The sequence below is a fragment of the Entelurus aequoreus genome, linkage group LG10, assembly GCF_033978785.1.
Source record: "Entelurus aequoreus isolate RoL-2023_Sb linkage group LG10, RoL_Eaeq_v1.1, whole genome shotgun sequence".
Lineage (NCBI taxonomy): Eukaryota > Metazoa > Chordata > Actinopteri > Syngnathiformes > Syngnathidae > Entelurus > Entelurus aequoreus.
The window spans coordinates 80,752,416-80,773,328 of NC_084740.1; the positions used below are offsets into that span (position 1 = coordinate 80,752,416).

At 39.1% G+C, this 20,913-nt stretch overlaps 1 protein-coding gene across 5 annotated transcripts in view; it reads right to left on the bottom strand.

The window, feature by feature from the left end:
• Positions 1–20,913, bottom strand: part of nalcn (sodium leak channel, non-selective) — a 453,873-nt gene that overhangs the window by 337,599 nt on the left and 95,361 nt on the right. For all 5 annotated transcript variants that reach the window (XM_062061820.1, XM_062061819.1, XM_062061821.1 and 2 more), the window contains 4 exons: positions 18,549–18,716; positions 13,200–13,391; positions 11,093–11,230; positions 5,492–5,566 (listed from right to left, as the gene is read on the bottom strand). In XM_062061820.1, coding sequence (XP_061917804.1) covers positions 5,492–5,566; positions 11,093–11,230; positions 13,200–13,391; positions 18,549–18,716 — 573 coding nt within the window. The remainder of the gene's footprint in view (positions 1–5,491; positions 5,567–11,092; positions 11,231–13,199; positions 13,392–18,548; positions 18,717–20,913) is intronic.

The window sequence follows — 20,913 nt, forward strand, 5'->3', positions numbered from 1 at the left end:
TTAAAAGGTAAAAAGGTATATGTGTTTAAAAATCCTAAAATCATTTTTAAGGTTGTATTTTTTTCTCTAAAATTGTCTTTCTGAAAGTTATAAGAAGCAAAGTAAAAAAATTCATGAATTTATTTAAACAAGTGAAGACCAAGTCTTTAAAATATTTTCTTGGATTTTCAAATTTTATTTGAGTTTTGTCTCTCTTAGAATTAAAAATGTCGGGCAAAGCGAGACCAGCTTGCTAGTAAATAAATAAAATTTAAAAAATAGAGGCAGCTCACTGGTAAGTGCTGCTATTTGAGCTATTTTTAGAACAAGCCGGCGGGCTACTCATCTGGTCCTTACGGGCTACCTGGTGCCCGCGGGCACCGCGTTGGTGACCCCTGGTATAGAACATCAACGATAAAGTTCGCAACTTTTGGTCGCTGATAAAAAAATCCTTGCCTGTACCGGAAGTAGCGTGACGTCACAGGTTGAAAGGCTCCTCACATTTCCCCATTGTTTTCAATGCAGCGACAGCAATTCGGACCGAGAAAGTGACGATTTCCCCATTAATTTGAGCCAGGATGAAAGATGCGTGGATGAGGAACGTGAGAGTGAAGGACTAGAGTGCAGTGCAGGACGCGTCTTTTTTCGCTCTGACCGTAACTTAGGTACAAGCTGGCTCATTGGATTCCACACTCTCTCCTTTTTCTATTGTGGATCACGGATTTGTATTTTAAACCAACTCGGATACTATATCCTCTTGAAAATGAGAGTCGAGAATGCGAAATGGACATTCACAGTGACTTTTATCTCCACGACAATACATCGGCGAAACACTTTAGCTACGGCGCTAACGTGGTAGCATCGTGCTTAACTGCAGATAGAAACAAAAGAAATAAGCCCCTGACTGGAAGGAAAGACAGAAAATCAACAATACTATTAAACCATGGACATGTAACCACACGGTTAATGCTTTCCAGGCTGTTGCTAACTACGCCATTGAAGCTAACTTAGCAACGGGACCTCACAGAGCTATGCTAAAAACATTAGCTATCCACCTACGCCAGCCAGCCCTCATCTGCTCATCAACACCCGTGCTCACCTGCGTTCCAGCGATCGACGGAGCGACGAAGGACTTTCACCCGATCACAGATGCGGTCGGCGGCCCGGAGACGGATAGCGCGTCTGCTATCCAAGTCAAAGTCCTCCTGGTTGTGTTGCTGCAGCCAGCCGCTAATACACCGATCCCACCTACAACTTTCTTCTTTGCAGTCTTCATTGTTCATTAAACAAATTGCAAAAGATTCACCAACACAGATGTCCAGAATACTGTGGAATTTTGCGATGAAAACAGAGCTTTTTGTATTGGATTCAATGTGTCCGAATACTTCCGTTTCAACCATCGACGTCACGCGCATACGTCATCATACATAGACGTTTTCAACCGGAAGTTTAGCGGGAAATTTAAAATGTCACTTTATAAGTTAACCCGGCCGTATTGGCATGTGTTTCAATATTAAGATTTCATCATTGATATATAAACTATCAGACTGCGTGGTCGCTAGTAGTGGCTTTCAGTAGGCCTTTAACAACAATAATAAAAACAGAATACAACGATTTGCAAAACCTTTTCAACCTATATTCAATTGAATAGACTGCAAAGAGAATATACTTAATGTTCGAACTGGTAAACTTAGCAAATATTAGCTAATTTGGAATTTGATGCCTGCAACATGTTTAAAAAAAATCAACCACAAGCAGCAAAAAAGACTGATAAAGTTGAGGAATGCTCATCAAACACTTATTTGGAACATCCCACAGGTGAGCAGGCTAATTGGGAACAGGTGGGTGCCATGATTGGGTATAAAAGTAGATTCCATGAAATGCTCAGTCGTTCACAAACAAGGATGGGGCGAGGGTCACCACTTTGTGAACAAATGCGTGAGCAAATTGTTGAACAGTTTAAGAACAACATTTCTCAACCAGCTATTGCAAGGAATTTAGAGATTTCACCAGCTACGGTCCGTAATATCATCAAAAGTTTCAGAGAATCTGGAAAAATCACTACACTTAAGCAGCTAAGCCTGTGACCTTCGATCCCTCAGGCGGAACTGCATCAAAAACCGACATCCGTGTGTGAAGGATATCACCACATGGGCTCAGGAACACTTCAGAAACCCACTGTCAGTAACTACAGTTTGTCGCTACATCTGTAAATGAAAGTTAAAACTCTACTACGCAAAGCGAAAGCCATTTATCAACAACACCCAGAAACGACGCCGCTTCGCTGGGCCCGAGCTCATCTAAGATGGACGGATACAAAGTGGAAAAGTGTTCTGACGAGTCCACATTTCAAATTGTTTTTTCGGAAACTGTGGACGTCGTGTCCTCTGGAACAAAGAGGAAAAGAACCATTCGGATTGTTCTAGGCGCAAAGTGTAAAAGCCAGCATGTGTGATGGTATGGGGGTGTATTAGTGCCCAAGACATGGGTAACTTACACATCTGTGAAGGCACCATTAATGCTGAAAGGTACATACAGGTTTTGGAGCAACATATGTTGCAATCCAAGCAACGTTACCATGGACGCCCCTGCTTATTTCAGCAAGACAATGCCAAGCTACGTGTTACATCAACGTGGCTTCATAGTAAAAGAGTGCGGGTACTAGACTGGCCTGCCTGTAATCCAGACATTGAAAATGTGAAGCCTAAAATAGCACAAGGGAGACCCCCGGACTGTTGAACAACTTAAGCTGTACATCAAGCAAGAATGGGAAAGAATTCCACCTGAGAAGCTTCAAAAATGTGTCTCCTCAGTTCCCAAACCTTTACTGAGTGTTGTTAAAAGGAAAGGCCATGTAACACAGTGGTAAAAATGCCCCTGTGCCAACTTTTTTGCAATGTGTTGCTGCCATTAAATTGTAAGTTAATGATTATTTGCACAAAAAAAAAAAGTTTCTCAGTGTGAACATTAAATATGTTGTCTTTGCAGTCTACTCAATTGAATATAAGTTGAAAAGGATTAGCAAATCATTATATTCTGTTTTTATTTACGATTTACATAATGTGCTAACTTCACTGGTTTTAGGTTTTGTACTATTGGTAGGCATGTTGCGGGTGATCTACTAAGACTGCATGTGAAATAATCGATTTTTGGTCGAATCGTAGCTCCTGAATTGTAATCGTAATCGAATCGTGAGGTGCCCAAAGATTCCCACTTCTAATATATATATATATATATATATATATATATATATATATATATATATATATATATATATATATATATATATATATATATATATATATATATATATATATATATATATATATATATATATTAGGGCTGCAACTAACGATTAATTTGATAATCGATTAATCTGTCGATTGTTACTTCGATCAATCGATTAATAATCGGATAAAAGAGACCAACTACATTTCTATCCTATCCAGTATTTTATTGAAAAAAAACAGCATACTGGCACCATACTTATTTTGATTATTGTTTCTCAGCTGTTTGTACATGTTGCAGTTTATAAATAAAGGTTTATTAAAATAAAATAAAAAAATTTAAAAAAAAAAATGTTATTAAAAAAAAAAAAAAAAAGCCTCTGCGCATGCGCATAGCATGGATCCAACGAATCGATGACTAAATTAATCGGCAACTATTTTAATAATCGATTTTAATTAGAGATGTCCGATAATATCGGCCTGCCGATATTATCGGCCGATATATGCGTTAAAATGTAATATCGGAAATTATCGGTATCGTTTTTTTTATTATCGGTATCGTTTTTTTTATTTTTATTTTTATTTTTTTTTAAATTAAATCAACATAAAAAACACAAGATACACTTACAATTAGTGCACCAAGCCAAAAAACCTCCCTCCCCCATTTACACTCATTCACACAAAAGGGTTGTTTCTTTCTGTTATTAATATTCTGCTTCCTACATTATATATCAATATATATCAATACAGTCTGCAAGGGATACAGTCCGTAAGCACACATTATTGTGCGTGCTGCTGCTCCACTAATAGTACTAACCTTTAACACTTAATTTTACAAATTTTCATTCATTACTAGTTTGTATGTAACTGTTTTTATATTGTTTTACTTTCTTTTTTATTCAAGAAAATGTTTTTAATTTATTTATCTTATTTTACTAATTTTTAAAAAAAGTACCTTATCTTCACCATACTTGGTTGTCCAAATTAGGCATAATAATGTGTTAATTCCACGACTGCATATATCGGTTGATATCGGTATCAGTTGATATCGGTATCGGTAATTAAAGAGTTGGACAATATCGGAATATCAGATATCGGCAAAAAGCCATTATCGTCGGACATCCCTAATTTTAATCGATTTAATCGATTAGTTGTTGCAGCCCTAATATATATATATATATACATATATATATATATATACATATATATATATATATATACATATATATATACATATATATATATATATATATATATATATATATATATATATATATATATATATATATACATATATATATACATATATATATATATATACATATATATATATATATATATATATATATATATATATATATATATATATATATATATATATATATATATATATATATATATATATATATATATATATACAGGACACACCTTCTCATTTCAATGTGTTTTCTCTATTTTCATGACTGTTTACATTGTAGATTGTCACTGAAGGCATCAAAACTGACCCTTGTGAAGTGAAAACCTTCTTGAAGTTCATTGAGAGAATGCCATGAGTGTGCAAAACCCTAATCAGAGCAAAGAGTGGCTATTTGGAAAAAAACTAGAATACAAAACATGTTTTCAGTTATTTTACCTTTTTTTTGTTAAGTACATAACTCCACATGTGTTCATTCATAGTTTTGATGCCTTCAGTGACAATCTACAATGTAAATAGTCATGAAAATAAAATAAAAAAAACGCATTGAAATTAGGTGTGTTCAAACTTTTGGCCTGTACTGCATATACTGTATATATATATGTGTGTGTGTGTGTGTATAAACAGTACATATACATATAGAAAAAGAGAGCGGGAGAGAGAAAGAGACAGAACTCAACTCAATTGGTGGCTACACTGCCTAAGATGCTTGAGATAAAAAAGGTCAAAAGTCATTTTTTCCAGCAACATTCTCTAATGGCAGCACTTTTCCAGTTAATCTGAGGGATGGCAATCATTTGCACAGGAGCCAATAAATGTCTTATTGAAGTTGTCTTGTTGAGCCCATGCTCAACATTGCACTCCTTACTACTAATTAGCTCTGCCCACTTGCTCAATCAAGCCTCTGGAGGGGGAGTACAGTACAGTACAGTACAGTGCAGGGGTGAGAGCAGCTCGGCCCACACGTGCATACATTATTCAGTTCCGTCAGCGTTGCCAAGCTGGCACCAGAAAAACACTCGGCTCGTGAATAAAATATTGCGACGAGCAGGGGAATGACAGGTGGAAACGTAAGAAATGAGTCTCCTACCTGTTTGAGCTTCTTCAAGTCCTCATCCAGCTCAAGATTATCCAATATGACGGCCACAAAAAGACTGAGAAGGATCTAGAAAGGCCACAAAAAGGGAGAAACGGACACATTTTATTATTCCCAGGGAATTTGAGACTTTAGCATAAATAGGCGCAATTAGCCTCTGTAATTGTATTAGCCACTTGTTGAGTCCTAAACTACGTCCTGTTCGTCTGGGATGAAGAGGTGTGAGTCATCTTTTCCCATTTTGAGAAGACCAAACCCTAAAATGTCCGCACTTCTCACGTCTGCTGCTGATTAAAGCTTGAGGAGGGGGCATCGGCCACTACTACCGACGACGCAGTCTGATAGTTTATATATCAATGATGAAATCTTAACATTGCAACACATGCCAATACGGCCGGGTTAACTTATAAAGTGACATTTTAAATTTCCCGCTAAACTTCCGGTTGAAAACGCCTTTGGAGGATGACGTATGCGCGTGACGTAGCCAGTTTAACAGAGGTATGGCTCCCCCATTGAAGCCAATACGAAATAGCTCAGTTTTCATCGCAAAATTCCACAGTATTCTGGACATCTGTGTTGGTGAATCTGTTGCAATTTGTTCATTGCATTATCGAGGAAGAAGCTGAGCAAGCAAAGAAGAAAGTTTTTTTTGCGAGGGAAGTCAGCAACACAACACAGCCGGTGTTTCATTGTTTACATTCCCGAAAGATGCAGTCAAGATCAAAGAACTCGGACAACAGAGACTCTTACCAGACGCGGTACCGTGAGTACGCAGCTGCGCTTCCAAACATTTGATCGCTTGCCCGTACGTGCGCGTCACGTACGTAACTTTGGTTAAATATATAAGCTTTATGAACCTTGGGTTAGGTGAACGGTCCTTTGGGCTGAGTGAGTGTGTGTGTTGTGCAGGTGTTTGAATTGTATTTGTGGGTTGTATGGACGTCCATATAACCCGCTCGAGCTATAACTAGCTCGAGCTAGTAGCTAGGAACTAGGAACTAGCATAACAAAAACCTAGGTGTTTGTTATGCGGGATTCATATGTGGCATATTAAATATAAGCCTGGTTGTGTTGTGGCTAATAGAGTATATATATGTCTTGTGTTTATTTACTGTTGTAGTCATTCCCAGCTGAGTATCAGGTCCCACCCGGCTCTCACAGCATCTTCCCTATCTGAATAGCTTCAACTCCCCACTAGTCCTTCACTTGCACTTTCCTAATCCACAAATCTTTCATCCTCGCTCAAATTATTGGGGAAATCGTCGCTTTCTCGGTCCAAATCGCTCTCACTTCTGGCGGCCATCATTGTAAACAATAGGGAACTTTGCGGAAATGTTCAACAGACTACGTCACGCTACTTCCGGTAGGGGCAAGGCTTTTTTTTGTCAGATACCAAAAGTTGCGATCTTTATTGTCGTTGTTCTATACTAAATCCTTTCAGCAAAAATATGGCAATATCGCGAACTGATCAAGTATGACACATAGAATAGATCTGCTATCCCCGTTTAAAGAAAAAAAAGTCATTTCAGTAGGCCTTTAAGCAGCTGTTTGCTTGCTTTAACTGTTAGCTGTATTTCGTCTTGGCTGATTGAAAAGACACACTTTACCAAACACGGTTCCTTTCAAAATAAGGTGAAAGAAAAACCAACATCCTCTGCAGTGGACATTTGTTTTTGGTCTATTTTTTTTGTCAGTTACCGTATTTTTCGGACTATAAGTCGCATTTTTTTTTCATAGTTTGGCCGTTAGTGCGACTTATACTCAGGAGCGACTTATGTGTGAAATTATTAACACATTAGCGTAAAATATGAAACAATATTATTGATCTCATTCACGTAAGACGTATAAGATTTCATGGGATTTAGCGATTAGGAGTGACAGATTGTTTGGTAAACGTATAGCATGTTCTATATGTTATAGTTATTTGAATGACTCTTACCATAATATGTTACGTTAACATACCAGGCACGTTCTTAGTTGGTTATTTATGCCTCATATAACGTACACTTATTCAGCCTGTTGTTCACTATTCTTGATTTATTTGAAATTGCCTTTTAAATGTCTATTCTTGGTGTTGGCTTTTATCAAATAAATTTCCCCCCAAAAATGTGACTTATACTCCAGTGCGACTTACCGTATTTTTCGGAGTATAAGTCGCTCCGGAGTATAAGTCGCACCGGCCGATAATGCATAATAAAGAAGGAAAAAAACATATATAAGTCGCACTATAAAAGTTGCAAAAGTAGGCAAAAGTCCTAAAAATGTTCAAAATACCTACCCAGGTTCGAGTCCCACAAGTTCCGCCGCCGGCCGCGCAAGTCCCGGGATGCCCAAAATGTCCAAAACGCGCCCAGCAAAGTCCCACGGGAAGGCGGGGAGAAAAGTGAGAAAAGTCGGTAAAATGTTCAAAAATCACACCCGGGTTCAAGTGCCACAAATCTTAAGACTCCATGTGGGACTCGAATCTGGGTAGGTATTTTGAACATTTTTGGGACTTTTGCCGACTTTTATCCCCCTTCCCCGTGGGACTCGGCTGGGTGTGTCATGGACATTTTGGGCATCCCGGGACTTGCGCGGCCGGCGGCAGGACTTATGGGACTCGAACCTGGGTTGGTATTTTGAACATTTTTGAGGACTTTTGACGACTTTTCTCACTTTTCTCCCCCACTTTCCTTGGGACTTTGCTGGGTGCGTTTTGGACATTTTTTGCATCCCGGGATTTATGCGGCCGGCGGCGGGACTCGTGGGACTGGAACCCGGGGAGGTATTTTGGACAAAATTGGGTCTTTTGATCGTTTTGGCCGCCTTTTCCCCTCCTTCCTGTGCACCATTGCTGGGTGTGTTTTGGACATTTGGACAAAAATAGTTTCAAGCATGTTTTACTCAATATAGGTCATCAAATCTCAGCAACAAGCTGACTCCTCTTCCTCCTATCCAGGAGATGGCGAAAAGCCGCTGCCTGACCAGAGCTCAGAAAATCTGCAAAGACTCCTCCCACCCCCACCAAGGACTGTTTTCACTGCTGGACTCTAGAAAGAGGTTCCGCAGCCTCCGAAGCAGAACCTCCAGGTTCTGTAACAGCTTCTTCCCTCAGGCCATAAGACTCTTGAACGCATCATAATTATCCCCTCAACTCCCCCCAAAATGAATAAAAAAGACAAAATAACATACATCCATAAACGTGAATGCATGTGAAAAAAGTGCAATATATTATCTGTACAGTAACCTATTTATTTATTCATATATGCACCTTATTGCTTTTTTATCCTGCACTACCATGAGCTTATGTAACGAAATTTCATTTTTATCTGTACTGTAAAGTTCAAATTTGAATGACAATAAAAAGGAAGTCGAAGTCGAAGTCTAAGTCTAATATCTTACTGAGATCATTTAGGACCAAAACACTTAAAACAAGTAAAACACTCTAACATAAAATCTGCTTAGTGAGAAGAATTATCTTATCAGACAGAAAATAAGCAAATATCACCCTTATTTGAGATATTTCATCTTACTTAGATTTCAGTTTTTGCAGTGTAATTCAGCGTTATAGTGAGTTGTATTTTTCACAAGTAGGAAGCCGGTCCCCGAAAATAATGCCAACATTAAATCGGTCCGTGGTGCAAAAAAGGGTGGGGACCACTGTCTTACACTGCAAAAAGTCAGTGTTCAATAACAAGAAAAACAAATACAAAAATGAGGGGTATTTTATTTGAACTAAGCAAAATTATCTGCCAATAGAACAAGAAAATTTGGCTTGTCAAGACTTTCCAAAACAAGTAAAATTAGCTAACTTCAATGAACCCAAAATAGCTTAAAATAAGTATATTCTCACTAATAACAAGTGCACTTTTCTTGGTAGAAAAAAAAAAAGAGACCTTTTTGCTCAATATGTTGAAAAATATTCTTAAATGAAGTAAATGCTAGTGCCATTATCTTGACATAATGATATGCGCTCGGCATTACATTTCTTGAAACCAGCAAACTTATACTAAAAACTAATTTATTGTTCTTAATGGAAAGGCAACAAGGCAAGCGCTTGTTACTCTCTGGGTCTCCTAGCCGCTCAGGCAAATCATATGGTCTAAAAATGCATTTTTCCATGGATAACATGACATCATCGCGCCAAGTGCGTGCTCTTTCAGTCAATTAGTGCGCATATATACAGCCCGGCCTCCAGACAAAAATATTTTTAGTTGTAATTTTGAAGAATTTATCTGAATGTGCATGAATGTTTCTGTTCAAAATTGTTAGAAATGTCACATGTTTAAATATTAACTGTCAGTTTACTGTACTGTGCCAACTGTACTACTATATGAGTACGTGTTTTCTATTGTTTCATTGGAAATAAAACAGCAAAGTCCATTTGGCTGTCATCTGTTTTAATTATGAGACACAATTGTGTCAAAGTCATGATTTTTTTTTGTTTCATGCTTGAAATAAGAAATGATTACTTTAAAAAAGTAGTTTTATGCTTGTGAGTAGAGATGTCCGATAATATCAGTCTGCCGATATTATTGGCCGATAAATGCGTCAAAATGTAATATCGGAAATTATCGGTATCGGTTTTTTTATTATCAGTATCGGTTTTTTTTTTGGTTTTTTTTTATTAAATCCACATAAAAAACACAAGATACACTTACAATTAGTGCACCAACCCAAAAAACCTCCCTCCCCCATTTACACTCATTCACACAAAAGGGTTGTTTCTTTCTGTTATTAATATTCTGCTTCCTACATTATATATCAATATATATCAATACAGTCTGCAAGGGATACAGTCTGCAAGCACACATGATTGTGCGTGCTGCTGCTCCACTAATTGTACTAACCTTTAACACTTAATTTTACTCATTTTCATTAATTACTAGTTTCTATGTAACTGCTTTTATATTGTTGTACTTTCTTTTTTATTCAAGAAAATGTTTTTAATTTATTTATCTTATTTTATTTGATTCATTTTTTTAAAAAGTACCTTATCTTAACCATACCTGGTTGTCCAAATTAGGCATAATAATGTGTTAATTCCACGACTGTATATATCGGTTGATATCGGTATCGGTAATTAAAGAGTTGGACAATATCGGCATATCGGATATCGGCAAAAAGCCATTATCGGACATCCCTACTTGTGAGTGTTGATGACACAGCTTTGCAACAGTTGATATTCTAGTTTCAAGCATGTTTGACTCAATATAGCTCATCAAATCTCAGCAACAAGCTGTAATATCTTACTGAGATCATTTAGGGCCAAAACACTTAAAACAAGTAAAACACTCTAACATAAAATCTGCTTAGTGAGAAGAATGATCTTATCAGACAGAAAATAAGCAAATATCACCCTTATTTGAGATATTCAATCTTACTTAGATTTCAGTTTTTGCAGTGTAGAGGACAGTTAAAAAATAAAAATGTCGGTTCGCTACACATCTTAAAATAAGGATTTTTGTATTGGGCATGTGTAAATGTAAAAAGTGGATACAGTACACAATAGTGCTTAATGGAGCTACACACTTGTGGAGATAAGTATGGACAAACAGCTCATTAGCATTAGAGCTACAGACACACAAGGTATAAAATACAAATAAAGATTCTCACCAGGGTAGCAAACAGATGGTAAAGGATGAAGTAAATGGCAACTACTGGAGCCCACATGTGACCCACTGCTACCAGGGTCTGGTCCATGACATCTATCCAGCCCTCCTGGGTCAAGATCTGGAACATGGACATGAATGCCTAGAAGAGAGAATGTAAGCAGGGGTTAGGAACAGGCCATAGAGTGCAACACAAGGTGAAAACGGAGGCGGATGTAATGCTTCTCCTGACCACCTCTCAGCTCTCCAAGCTGCCATGGCGAGATTTAGCAACATAATCATCTGCTGCACTTGGAGGTCAAAGGATGCGGGTACACGCCTGCACTTTCTTATTCTCAGCCTCTCTCGGACTAATAACAACCTCTTCCCCGATACACCACTCCTCTTCTTACTCCCACAGTCCGATAATTGCAAATAATGATACAAGCTACATGTCGGCCAGGAGGAGAGCAATTACAAACATGACAAACGTGTGGGCAGACGCCACACGGACCAGGCGAGGAGATTGGAAGAATGACAGCACAATATTTAGGCGGCATCTGCTCGTGAGCAACTTGTACGCATAGATAGATCTACTCTGGCAATGCTAAGTAAGATGAAATATCTCAAATAAGGGTGATATTTGCTTATTTTCTGTCTGATAAGATCATTCTTCTCACTAAGCAGATTTTATGTTAGAGTGTTTTACTTGTTTTAAGTGTTTTGTTCCTAAATGATCTCAGTAAGATATTACAGCTTGTTGCTGAGATTTGATGACCTATATTGAGTAAAACATGCTTGAAACTAGAATATCAACTGTTGCAAAGCTGTGGCATCAACACTCACAAGTAGAAAACTACTTTTTTAAAGGCCTACTGAAAGCCACTACTAGCGACCACGCAGTCTGATAGTTTATATATCAATGATGAAATCTTAACATTGCAACACATGCCAATACGGCCGGGTTAACTTATAAAGTGACATTTTAAATTTCCCGGGAAATATCCGGCTGACTATGATGACGTATGCGCGTGACATAGTCAGTTAAACGGAAGTTATGGTACCCCGTAGAATCCTATACAAAAAGCTCTGTTTTCATTTCATAATTCCACAGTATTCTGGACATCTTTTGCAATTTGTTTAATGAACAATGAAGGCTGCATCTCTATCCTCCTTCAAAACCGCACTAAAAGAACACCTCCAGGCAACTTCAACCCTAAACTAACACCCTCCCTACCACATCCTACCTCCCCGGATTGTAAATAATCAAATGTAAATAATCAAATGTAGACACTTTTTCTTATACTTTCTGATTACCTAAACCCCCCCTCCACATCCCACACCCCGGATTGTAAATAATGTAAATAATTCAATGTATATACTCTGATGATTATCTTGTGTGAAGACTGTATTATGAAAATATTATATATCTGTATCATTAATCAATGTAAGTGGACCCCGACTTAAACAAGTCGAAAAACGTATTCGGGTGTTACCATTTAGTGGTCAATTGTACAGAATATGTACTGAACTGTGCAATATACACTACCGTTCAAAAGTTTGGGGTCACCCAAACAATTTTGTGGAATAGCCTTCATTTCTAAGAACAAGAATAGACTGTCGAGTTTCAGATGAAATTTCTCTTTTTCTGGCCATTTTGAGTGTTTAATTGACCCCACAAATGTGATGCTCCAGAAACTCAATCTGCTCAAAGGAAGGTCCGTTTTGTAGCTTCTGTAACGAGCTAAAGTGTTTTCAAATGTGTGAACATGATTGCACAAGGGTTTTCTAATCATCAATTAGCCTTCTGAGCCAATGAGCAAACACATTGTACCATTAGAACACTGGAGTGATAGTTTCTGGAAATGGGCCTCCATACACCTATGTAGATATTGCACCAAAAAGCAGACATTTGCAGCTAGAATAGTCATTTACCACATTAGCAATGTATAGAGTGTATTTCTTTCAAGTTAAGACTAGTTTAAAGTTATCTTCATTGAAAAGTACAGTGCTTTTCCTTCAAAAATAAGGACATTTCAATGTGACCCCAAACTTTTGAACGGTAGTGTACTAAGAAAAGTTTCAATTAATCAATCAGTCAGTGCTGTGGTACACTAAGGGTGGTTTCTTACCCTGGGGAACGTGGTAAAGCGGTCCAGTTCTTCCACGAAGCAGAACATCTGCAGGCTGATGGCTGACATGACGATGAGGAGGCTGGCTGTGAACACCACCAGGCTGCCTAACTTTTTGCCCGGTCCAAAGATCTTGTAGACAAAGTCCTCCAAGGCGGGAGAGATCTTGATCAAGCGCACCACTCGAAGGACCTTGGATGGCAGAGAAGAATATGCATAGAGTTGATTGATTGTCACAATGATTGGACATGTCCCTGCCTAGATGATGATGCATGAAATGTGTAATATCATCTCCAGCTGTTTTCTTGGATGGATGCAAAGTGGATGCATTTGGAATAGGATTAGTGTAATATGGCAGATAAACTGTGCTTTCCTTGCTGCCACTGACAACCGATAAATCACACTCAGACAATGGCGTCCCTGTCATCCCGCCAGCGTGATTCTGGGCTCTCGCAAGACAAGGAAATGGTTTGCATGGAATCTAATAGCGTGATGTAACACATCGTCGCTGTCGCAGACATCCGTTTCAAGCGGTATTGGCTCGGTGTCACCGCCCAACTTGAAAGGTCCAAGAATCAGCCATGCCTTTTCTGAATGAATCGAATTGACTGGGCTGTTGATTCACGCCGCTACTGAAGTCATTACAATTCTGAACACGCAAGAGAGCGGCGAGGGCTCCATTGGCTGATTACAAATCATTCCAAGCCGTGTCGAAGCCGATAAGTGAGGCTGGAGAAGCATGTGGCATTTTGTTCCGACGACAACTAATGAAAAAAACACACTCAGAACAAACCATAGTCCCGAACAAATTCGGGACAATGGTTGTCCCGGGAGATTTTCGGGAGGGGCACTGAAATTTGGGAGTCTCCTGGGAAAATCGGGAGGGTTGGCAAGTATGGACTAGACCCGCTCATCGCCAGTGCGCCTTATAATCCGGTGGTCCCTATGGTCCGGAAAATACGGTACATATCATACCGATAAGAGTACCGTGAATATCGGTATCGATAATGCTAGGTTCACACCAACGGCGCTTTGACGGCGCTTTAAAGCGGCATGCAAAGCGGCGTTATAGCGTAACAAAGCCTGATTAAAGCGTGAGGGTCCTAATGGATGGTGGGAAAGCTTGTAGTGAAGCGGGACATGTGGCAAGTTCGGCAAAATGTTTTAAACGGTTTAAAAAAATTCTGCGCTCTGTCAAGAATGGAATAAAGCGCCGAGAGCGTATCAAAGTGTGATAAAGCTCAGCAAAACTTGACTAAAAGCGTAGGAAAGCTTAACAGATCTTGGTTCAAAGCGCGGACCCCAGTCTACAACTACAAATAGGAAGTGACTGTGATATTGACTAGTGACATTGAAACTTTTATGGAAAACCAACACAGGATTACAAATCCATTCTCTTTTGCATCATTGCCTTTTTTATACGATGATCATTGTTTCTGTACTTCTGCTGTTTGATGTTGCACTTTGACATTACTGTCTTATCATTTTTCTGTATGAAAATGTTAATGATAAAGAGAATATGTTACGTTTTATAAAAGAAATGCCTTTTATTATTTTCAACTAGCATAAGAATTGAAAGATAGATATTTATTAAGATGACAAAAATAAAAGAAATGAAGATATAAAACATAATATAACGGGAGAAATTGAAAAAATAAATGAATATAAAAAATGTGTGGATAATTGCCTTTTATTATTTTCAACTAGCATAAGAAATGAAAGATAGATATTTATTAAGATGACAAAAATAAAAGAAATGAAGATATAAAACGTAATATAACGAAAAAAAAGAGAAATTTAAAAAATAAATGAATATAAAAAATGAGTGGATAATTGCCTTTTGTTATTTTCAACTAGCATAAGAAATGAAAGATAGATATTTATTAAGATGACAAAAATAAAAGAAATGAAGATATAAAACATAATACAACAAAAAAAGAGAAATTGAAAAAATAAATGAATATAAAAAATGTGTGCAAAACAGTATACAGAGTTTTTCACATTTTTTTCTTATTTTTGTTGTAACAATGCACAACAGAGCTTGATAATCGTGTCAGAGCCTGATTTAAAGCGCCAGGATCGCATCAAAGCGTAATAAAGTTCAATAAAGCGTAATAAAACGTATCAAAGCGTGATTTAAAGCGTATCAAAGCGGGATCAAAGCGTGAGGAACGGTAACAAAGCGGCAACTAATTCGTATCAGAGCGTATCAAAGCATAACATTACTTCAGAGATCGGGATATTCGTGGAAAAATTGACAAAAATGACGGCGCTTTGCTCGCCGCTTTAAAGCGCGGCAAGCGCCGTTGGTGTGAACCAGGCATATTGATATGTGGTACTGAAAATATCCTACTGACATACATCCCTCTTCTGAAATACAGCATGGTCCCCTTAGAAACATTTGACAAAAGTAAGTACACCCCTCACTTTTCATCATAAAACAACACATAGCATTTTTTGTCTGGCAACACAAGTCAGGAGAAAGTGACTTGTGTCTTGCCTATAGTAAAGCGTGGTGGTGGTAGAGTCACGGTCTGGGGCTGAACGAATGCAACCAGCAACTGGGGACCTCGGTTAATGGAAACCTGACTTCACGCATATAACGTGACATTTTGAGACGGCAACTCTTCCAACACGATAAGGAGTCCAAACAGACCTCCAAGACGACGAGTGCCTTGCTGAGGTATTTCAAGAGTGACCAAGTATTTCTCCTCCCCCACTTGAACCAATTTTTAGCACCTGTGGGGAATTTTCAAGCGGAAGGAAGGTGGAGGAGTGCAAGGTGGGTGAATTCCATGCTGAAGAGGACAGTGCTATATAACAATAGTGCTCAAATGTTCACTCTGAGATGTACAATACTCACTTGTGTTACCAGCTGTATAATAGCGTTCGCTTATTTTCAATGGATAGTAATTCCATACCGCTATACAAGCTGTACACAGACAACTCTAAAGTATATCTACTAGGGTTGTAACGGTACACAAAAAATTCGGTTCTGTACGTACCTTGGTTCGGTTCATTTTCGGTACATTTTTTGGTTATTTATTTACCAAATTTGTAAACAATGGCTTTATCCTTTTAACATTGGGAACACTATAATAATTCTGCCCACGTTAATCAACATTAAACTGCCTCAAGTTGTTGCTCAGATTAAATAAAATGACAAAACTTTTCTTCTACATATAAAAAGTGCAACATTAAATAGTTTCAAGTCAACTCATCATGCTTCATTTATTACAGCATTTGGGAAGCCTGTAGTTGATTTATTATTATACAAATGTTATATTGTTATCAACATGTGATAGCAGGGACCCTGCCATTCAAAACTAGGCTGCTGCATTACTAATGATTAATGTAACTATAGCTGAAAAAATAGTACAAAAGCAATAGGAGAGACTATTCATCCCTGAACACCATGGAGTTCATGTAGGCTCAATGATGCACTTACATTATTATATCAACTATCAGAGACAGAAACTCTTCATTTAACATAATGTCCTTTTTTGCTGCTTCAACATAGCTCAATCAACACAGAAAAAGGTACATTTAAATAACAGACCGACAGGGCTTTGCTGTCCGTAACACACACACACACGCACACCACAAAATGAGCTAACGTTACGCTAAAAGCGAATTAGCCTTCACCTCAAGCCAGGACTGCGAGCGAGCTGAGCTGCCTTTTATACTTCTAGAACAGGGGTCGGCAACCCGCGGCTCTAGAGCCGCATGCGGCTCTTTAGCGCCGCCCTAGTGGCTCTCTGGAGATTTTTCAAAAATGTATGAAGAATGGAAAAAGATGAGGGGAAAAAAAATCTATTTTTTTGTTTTAGTATGGTTTCTGTATGAGGACAAACATGACACAAACCTCCCTAATTGTTATAAATCACACTGTTTATATTAAACATGCTTCACTGATTCAAGTATTTGGCGAGCGCCGTTTTGTCCCACTAATTTTGGCGGTCCTTGAACTCACCGTATAGTTTGTTTACATGTATAACTTTCTCCGACTTTCTAGGACGTGTTTTATGCCACTTCTTTTTCTGTCTCATTTTGTCCACCACACTTTTAACGTTGTGCATGAGTGCACAAAGGTGAGTTTTGTTGATGTTATTGACTTGTGTGGAGTGCTAATCTGACATATTTGGTCACTGCATGACTGCAAGCTAATCGATGCTAACATGCTATTTAGGCTAGCGATATGTACATATTGCATCATTATGCCTCATTTGTAGGTATATTTGAGGTCATTTAGTTTCCTTTAAGTCCTCTTAATTAAATGTATATCTCAAGACACATGTAATATGGCTTTTAATTTTTTGCGGCTCCAGACAGATTTGTTTTTGTATTTTTTGGTCCAATATGGCTCTTTCAACATTTTGGGTTGCCGACCCCTGTTCTAGAAGGTCAACGGGCTCATAGTGATGTTACTAGTAGTTGACTGGGAGGTGTTTATTATCATTTGGGGAGAGTCCGCTGACTGATGCTTACCTGCTAAACACTAAGCACTGACTACATGCGCTCTGAATACGCACTGCTGATTGGCTGTTACCGCTCTGTTTGTAACCAATCAGGTGGTTGTGTGGGTGTGACAATGCTGGGTGCTGTGTAGAGTACTGACAGAAAGAGAGGCAGAAGGAAGTGGAGGGGGCTACTTAATATGTTCGTGTGGAAACTCGTTCGGTACACCTCCGAACCGAACCGAACCGAAACCCCCATACCGAAACGGTTCAATACACCCCTAATATCTACATTGTTTTCATGTAGCATTGTCTCTTGAGAAGATATAACATGGCTTCTGCAGTGTGAAAGGTGCAGGATACTGTATCGTAGAACTATATTGTCTCATTGCCTGATTTAATATGATACAGGCATTGCTCTTGGGCTAATCTTGTCATCTTTGGGGTGTCTGACAATGTAATAAAGCAAAAGGCGATGCACACCCATGCAGCTATTTTTAAAGCTATTATAACATGCTGCTTGAGAATATGCATTACAAGGGCGGATGGCAGCTTTTGAGAGCGAGCCAGAGTGTGTCGAGGGCAGCTTGTATGGTCAGGGTTCATTAAAGACCCATCAAGGAGACCTTTCTCTGTCTTCCAGTTGTCCACGGGCGCACCAACAACAAGGTCACAGGGTTAAGAGCCATGCAATAATGCACTCTTCCCTGTAAAGCCACCTGTTCACCCAAGCTATATGCCTGAAACGATCCGTATGAAACTAAATCACATGAGCGGACGGAGCTAAACACGGTGACTCACCTCTGGAGAGAACAACAGCATCACACATTATTACTCCTGTTGACAAAGCGAGGGGGAACACTGACACATTATGTTAGCGCTGAACTCCAACCTGGAAGTAGGTGAACTGGGAGTGGTAGAGGTCGGGGTAGATGTGCAGGGTGGTGCCCACAACCAGCAGCAGTTCAAACTTGTGCAGGGAGGAGCTGATGTAGCCCGTGAAGCCCAGACACCATATCTTCAGAAGAGCCTCCAGGTCAAACAGAACAGTGAAGGCCACCTGGGATGGAGACAAGATACAAACGTTACTTTCTATACTAATACTAACCTTTAATAGAGTCTAATTTATTGTTACACTTTGTGACTAATTAATCAATGTAAAAAAAAAAAAAGGTAACCGAAAAAAATGGAAACGTAAACAACTCTCTGTATAGTTTACTTTGGTCACCAGGTTTCTTGCGGTTCCTGGGGTCTCTAATTTTTGTTGAGTAAAAAAATAATACGGGCAATAATAGCTGTGGCTGTAGGCAACCTTCTGATTATTTTAATTTGTTTTAACTTTTTTATTATTTTGTATTGTTAAATGTTATAAACGGATTGATTATTTGAAAAGATTAAAATAGAGAAAAATGGTAAGTATGAAAAACCTTAACATATTAATTATGAACCGTCTGGAATGGATTTATGCTGCCTTTACGTTGAAGTATCCATCCATCCATTCATCCATTTTCTTCCGCTTATCCGAGGTCAAGTCGCGGGGGCAGCAGCCTAAGCAGGGAAACCCAGACTTCCCTCTCCCCAGCCACTTCGTCCAGCTCTTCCCGGGGGATCCCGAGGCATTCCCAGGCCAGCCGGGAGACATAGTCTTCCCAACGTGTCCTGGGTCTTCCCCGTGGCCTCCTACCGGTCGTGCCCTAAACACCTCCCTAGGGAGGCGTTCGGGTGGCATCCTGACCAGATGCCCGGATCACCTCATCTGGCTCCTCTCCATGTGGAGAAGCAGCGGCTTTACTTTGAGCTCCCCCCGGATGGCAGAGCTTCTCACCCTATCTCTAAGGGAGAGACCCGCCACATTTGGGCCGCTTGTACCCGTGATCTTGTCCTTTTGGTCATGACCCAAAGCTCATGACCATAGGTGAGGATGGGAACGTAGATCGACCGGTAAATTGAGAGCTTTGCCTTCCGGCTCAGCTCCTTCTTCACCACAACGGATCGATACAGCGTCCGCATTACTGAAGACGCCGCACCGATCCGCCTGTCGATCTCACGATCCACTCTTCCCTCACTCGTGAACAAGACTCCTAGGTACTTGAACTCCTCCACTTGGGGCAGGGTCTCCTCCGCAATCCGGAGATGGCACTCCACCCTTTTCCGGGCGAGAACCATGGACTCGGACTTGGAGGTGCTGATTCTCATCCCAGTCGCTTCACACTCAGCTGCGAACCAATCCAGTGAGAGCTGAAGATCCTGGCCAGTTGAAGCCATCAGGACCACATCATCTGCAAAAAGCAGAGACCTAATCCTGCAGCCACCAAACCAGATCCCCTCAACGCCTTGAAGTAGAGTGGTCATTTTTTGGGTGACACCTAGAGGCCACTATTATTTATCAATTTAACCTCATGATGTAGTGTGTTGAATGATGCAGACACATTTGTTACTGGATACGTTCTAATACACGTTTGCCTTGGAGACTTTGTATCTGTAAGTTATATGCAACTATAGTTATTTTATACTTCTTTATATTGACAAATGTGTTTTTTAGACTGCAATATTGTTCACTGAAGGACACTCATTTAGTTGAGTTAGCTTGTGTGCTCTTGTTTCCTTAGCTGTTGTGTCACTGCTAGCTCCTAGTAGCCTATAGTTTAGACTTAGAAAATCTTTATTGTCCCGAAGGGGCAATTTGTTTCACAGCAGTAGTCATTAAAAACAAGGTTCAACAGTAAAAACGAGGTACAACAGTAAAAACAAGGTACAACAGTAAAAACGAGGTTCAACAGTAAAAACAAGGTACAACAGTAAAAACGAGGTACAACAGTAAAAACAAGGTCCAACAGTAAAAACGAGGTACAACAGTAAAAACAAGGTACAACAGTAAAAACGAGGTTCAACAGTAAAAACGAGGTACAACTGTAAAAACGAGGTACAACAGTAAAAACGAGGTACAACAGTAAAAACGAGGTACAACAGTAAAAACGAGGTACAACAGTAAAAACGAGGTACAACAGTAAAAACAAGGTATAACAGTAAAAACTAGGTACGACAGTAAAAACGAGGTACGACAGTAAAAACAAGGTACAACTGTAAAAACGAGGTACAACAGTAAAAACAAGGTCCAACAGTAAAAACGAGGTACAACAGTAAAAACAAGGTACAACAGTAAAAACGAGGTTCAACAGTAAAAACGAGGTACAACTGTAAAAACGAGGTACAACAGTAAAAACGAGGTACAACAGTAAAAACGAGGTACAACAGTA